This window comes from Otolemur garnettii, unplaced genomic scaffold (genome assembly GCF_000181295.1).
Source record: "Otolemur garnettii isolate 467f Iridium unplaced genomic scaffold, OtoGar3 scaffold00050, whole genome shotgun sequence".
Lineage (NCBI taxonomy): Eukaryota > Metazoa > Chordata > Mammalia > Primates > Galagidae > Otolemur > Otolemur garnettii.
Window position 1 is genome coordinate 10,213,268 of NW_003852445.1, and position 5,538 is coordinate 10,218,805.

The 5,538-nt window shown below is 40.9% G+C and overlaps 1 protein-coding gene across 2 annotated transcripts in view; it reads right to left on the reverse strand.

Annotated features, from left to right (window-relative positions):
- TP53BP1 (tumor protein p53 binding protein 1) overlaps positions 1-5,538 on the reverse strand; it is a 95,180-nt gene that overhangs the window by 77,525 nt on the left and 12,117 nt on the right. For both annotated transcript variants that reach the window (XM_023514242.1, XM_003791768.2), the window contains exons 5-8: positions 5,066-5,190; positions 4,413-4,571; positions 3,142-3,271; positions 714-880 (exon numbers count right to left, since the gene is read on the reverse strand). In XM_023514242.1, the coding sequence (XP_023370010.1) occupies positions 714-880; positions 3,142-3,271; positions 4,413-4,571; positions 5,066-5,190 (581 nt within the window). The remainder of the gene's footprint in view (positions 1-713; positions 881-3,141; positions 3,272-4,412; positions 4,572-5,065; positions 5,191-5,538) is intronic.

The window sequence follows — 5,538 nt, forward strand, 5'->3', positions numbered from 1 at the left end:
CCCAGCTTCTTGGGAGGCTGAGGCAGGAGACTCGCTTGAGCCCAGGAGTTGGAGGTTGCTATGAGCTGTGATGCCACAGCACTCTACCCAAGGGGACAGCTTGAGGCTCTGTCTCAAAATAAAAAATATATTTGAAATTGCAATAAGCATATGACAGAAAAAGAAACAGCTACTGTCCATAATAAATTTACCATATGCATTAGCTATGATTCTTCACTATCTCATTTCCAAATGAGAAAAATACATTAAAATGGTTTTTATTGGTTTCTTTTTTGAGACACCCAGCTATTTTTGGTTGCAGCAGTCATTGTTGTTTGGTAGGCCCGGGCTGGATTCAAATCCTCCAGCTCTTATGTATGTGGTTGGCGCCTCAGCCACTTGAGTCACAGGCGCCAAGCCTTAAAATGTTAACTAATAATCGCTCCCAGAAAGCCCTTCTCACTAATTAGTCAGAAATATATTTTCCTGGGTGGTGCCTGTGGCTCAAAGGAGTAGGGCGTCAGCCCCATATGCCAGAGGTGATGGGTTCAAACCCAGCCCCGGGCAAAAACTGCAAAATAAATAAATAAATAAGAAATATATTTTCCTTTCATATCACAAATAAGTTTGCACACCAATAAAATGCTTTCTAACTTAAATAGCAGCCTCACAACTAAAATAAAAGTATAGATCTTTGGAGAAGAGGAGCTATAGCAACGAATCACTCTTGGTACCTGTTTTATTGCTATGGTCAAACAAGTCTTCCTGAGTTGACAAAATCTCAGGCTCTGGTGACTTCTGAACCTGCAGTCCACCTTCTAGAAGTTCTTGAGAACACATTTGTTCTTTTGGTTCCACAGCAGTAAGAGACACTTTGGGAGGAGAAGACATATCCTCTGACCTAGAAAATTTACATCACAATGAAAGAAGGTTCCTAAGTCAAATGATTTCATCATTTAACTAAAAAACTTTTCCTGTTTTGTGTTTTTAATAATTTCAAAAATTTCCATGGTTCTCATCTGCATGATTATCTACTGAAAATAAAATAAGCTATTCTTTACAATAAAACAAAGTCTTTCCCATTTTAAAGCCTATCTCACTCTCTCACATAACATTTCTTCAACTCTGTTCAATGCAGTGCGGTATGCCCTCTAGGTTTCTGATGGGTGATTTTGGAATTTTTGTTACATATGCTGTTATCTAGATCTGTATGAAAGATTCTGATCCAGACCACAAAGATACCAGTAAATAGAGCTGTCCAAACAATGACCTCAGAAAGTACTTTATGTGAATTATCCTCCCTACTTGTGCTATACACATCTTCCTCTGACCTTTTCCATTTGTTCTACCCAACCCAGACCCAAACCAAGACTGCTTCACACCTATACTATTAACATATATGAGATACTGGCTCGGCGCCTATAGCTCAACAGGCTAAGGCGCCAGCCACGTACACCAAAGGTGGTGGGTTCGAATCCCCAGCCCGGACCCGCCAAACAACAATGACGGCTGCAACCAAAAAATAGCCGGGCGTTGTGGCGGGCGCCTGTGGTCCCAGCTACTTGGGAGGCGGAGGCAGGTGACTCGCTTGAGCCCAGGAGTTGGAGGTTGCTGTGAGCTGTAATGCCACGGCACTCTGCCCAGGGGGACAGCTTGAGGCTCTGTCTCAAAAAAAAAAAACATATATGAGATACTCATTGCTGGCCCCTTTCCAGAGACTTGAGCTTCACCTATTACACCATTCCCCATACTACATAAAACAGCATTAACTAGCTGAAGGCAATATTCTAAAGAAAAAAGCCTAAAAAGTTAGTCACAGTTAAGCTGAAAGTTTTATCTTAGAAAGACAACTGTCCTTGATATTCAACTTTGTGCAGAAGAAAATAACAAAACAATACTCAATGTTTGTTAATCTCTTCCCACAAATTAGAAACATACTGATTTTCCTCTGCCACATCCAAACTTCAGCTGTTGGCCAGAAGCAATGCAGCTTTGGGTATAATAATCACTACAGACAGAGCAGAGGCATATTCCTCAATTTCCACCAAGTTAAGAGCCTAAAAGACTTGAGAAAATCCCTACATCTATCTGAACCATAACCTACCAGATGCAGGATACCTGAGAAAAGCAATCTAGGTGCTCTTCAAATATAGAAATAGTACATTTTCAAATATAATATTCATATAACACGTCACAACACTGAAGGGCTAGGAAGACTGTCCTCAGACAGACAGTGCCTAAATAGACAAAAATCACAAAGGAAGATTGGCAACCAAAGATTAAGGAGTCATGCCCACAGTTACAGCAGTAATAACATAGTATGCCTAAAGATGAGTAGACGGGCCTGGTGAGACATGCCTTTAGTCCCAAGAACTCAAGAGACTGAGGCAGGAGGACTGCTTGACTCCAGGTCAAGTCCACCCTCACCAACAAAGTGAAACCCATTTCTTTAAAAAAAAAAAAAAAAAAAAAAAGATGATGACTACTGGACCAGAAATACATCCAGTATAAGGAAAAAAAGGAAGGGAAAAAAAAATCAACAATTTCTTTCTTTTTTTTTGAGACAGGAACCTCAAGCTGTCCCCCTGGGTAGAGTGCTGTAGCATCACAGCTCACAGCAACCTCCAACTCCTGGGCTCAAGAGAGTCCCCTGCCTCAGACTTCCAAGTAGCTGGGACCACAGGCGCCTGCCACAACGCCCGGCTATTTTTTGTTTGCAGCCATCATTGTTGTTTGGCAGGCCGGGCTAGATTCAAACTCTCCACCTTGGGTGTACGTGGCTGGCACCCGAGCCAATCAACAATTTCTTATGTTTCCACCTACAAAATGAAATTTATGTAACTTGATAGCAAAAACTAAAATACCTTCTTTTTTTGAGACAGGGTCTCAAGCTGTCGCCCTGGGTAGAGTGCTGTGGTATCAAAGCTCACAGCAACCTCAAACTCTTGGGCTTAAGCCATTTTCTTGCCTCAGCCTCCCAAGTAGCTGGGACAACAGGCACCTGCCACAATGCCCAGCTATTTTTTGGTTGTTGTCATTGTTGTTTGGCAGGCCCAGGCTGGATTCAAACCCACCAGCTCCAACATATGTATGCAGCCAGCGCACTAGCCACTTGAGCTACAGGCGCCATCCAAAATATCTTTTAGAAAGAACATGGTTTACCTTTGAGATGGTGGATTTTGTTCTTCTACCACATGTACATCTTTACTGGACTGTGCTGTCACAGGGACCTCCTTACTGGGCTGTTCTGCCATGGGGATAGCTTCCTTGGACTGTTCTTCATGCTTAATTGCTTAAAAGAAGACAGGAAGGAGATAAGTACTAGAAGCAGTTCCAAAAGCTTTCTAAAAAACAAAGATTTTAGGAGAAATTAAGTTCAATTTAAAAATACACGTAGAGGGTGTCCAAAAAAATGTATACACATTTTAAGAAAGAAAATGTATTAAATTTGTAATACTCTGGCTCAGGTGCCTATAGCCCAGCGGTTACAGTGCCAGCAACATGCACCGAGGCTGGCAGGTTCGAACCTAGCCCAGGCCAGCTAAACAACAATGACAACTGCAACAAAAAAATAGCCGGGCATTATGGTGGGCACCTATAGTCCCATCTACTTGGGAGGCTAAGGCAAGAGAATCACTTAAGCCCAAGATTAGAGGTTGTTGTGCACTGTGATGCCATAGCACTCTACAGAGGGCAACATAGTAGTAAGACTCTGTCTCCAAAAAAATTTAAAAAATAAAAATAATGAATTTGTAATACTCAAGTTGCTTCTGCAATTATAAGAGGTGTTCAACATGACTCACATTCATCTTTTGTTATTAGTATATATTGAATATTATAATTCTAATATAGTTTTTTCCTCCTTAAAATGTGTGTGTACATTGGCCTGGTGCTGTGGCTCACGCCTGTAATCCTAGCACTTTGGGAAGCTGAGGCAGATGGATTGCTTGTGCTTGTGGAGTTCAAGACCAGTCTCAGCAAAAATAAAGACCCTGTCTCTACTAAAAATAGAAAACCTAGCCAGGCATTATGACGGGTGCCTGTAGTCCCAGCTACTCAGGAAGCTGAGACATGAGGATGGCTTGAGCCCAAGAATTTGAGGTTGCTGTGAGCTAAGCTGATGCCACTACACTCTAGCCTAGGCAACAGTGTGAGAAAAAAAAAAAAAAAGTATGTACATTTTTTTAGTACCCTATGTACATACAGGCATCATTCCAAAAAGGAAAGTAACCAATAACCCACTGACAGAAAACTTCAATCTATAAGCCATCAATTGATGAGGTTCTACCAGACAACTCTGCAACCTTACACTATCACTTCTAGATTATATTAACTTGGATAGCTATAAAACTTACTAAGGAAAAATAACTACCTCTATCATGGGAGAAAAACACTTATAAACAACTCCAAAGGTCATAAAACATGTTTCATACCAGTATTAGTATCCCCATCAGACACCCTGGTATAACCAGAGTTGGTGGTTACTGACTGTAGATGCTCTTTGTCCACTTCATATGGCATATTATGTTCTTCAACATCCTGACTCTGGGAAAGTTCTAGTACCCCAAAGCCTAACTGTGATGAGGCAGGATCTAGGAACAAAATTACAAGAAATTAGGTATTATCCCACGACATTATGCAATGTGCAATCTGCTATTCTCCAGAAAAAGAGAGTCATGTCAAGTCCTTCATATCAAAGAGCTGCCCCCCTCAATTTTTCAAAATAAATAAAAGCATTAAAACTGAGGGAGGAAAATGTGTAACGAAGTAAAAAATGTACATACTATCAAATCTTACAAGCACAGGATTTCAGATTTTACTTCTACCCCACAAAGCACACATTCCAAAAATGTTTGAAAAATAAACAAATAAAACAAAGAAAAGTCAGTATGTACATCTAATGAAGTACAAATTTCTGAACATTATATTATTTGGAGTATTTTACATTACTAGCAAATTTTGTAGTAACTCTCAGTTTAACCCTGAGAAATTTACAACTTGATAAAGCGGAGAAATTTAGACATCTGCATGCTCATGTTAAAGGAATTTACAACAATTTACTATTCTGAAAAAAGTATAAGGTTACCTTCAGCACCAAGGGAGTGTGTGGCATTGTCTAAAGTATCTTCTTCTTCTTTTTCCTTCTCTTCTAGCTCTTCCTCCTTCTCTTTCCCCACAGGAGGAGCAGATTCCACTGACATTCCCAGAATACTACACAGTAGAAAGATGTGTTCTCAGACAGAATAGGACACTTTACTCAAAGCACTCTGAATTTTATTATAACCCCCCCCACACACACACACAACAACCACCTCTTAACTAAATTTGAAAAGGTAAAAAGCTGGAGGTGGCACCTGTGGCTCAAAGGAGTAGGGCACCGGCCCCGTATACCAGAGGTGGTGGGTTCAAGCCCAGCCCTGGCCAAAAATACTGCAAAAAAAAAAAAAAGAAAAAGAAAAGAAGGGGCAATGCCTGTGGCTCAGTGAGTAGGGTGCCAGCCCCATATGCCGAGGGTGGCGGGTTCAAGCCCAGCCCCGGCCAAACTGCAAAAAAAAAAAA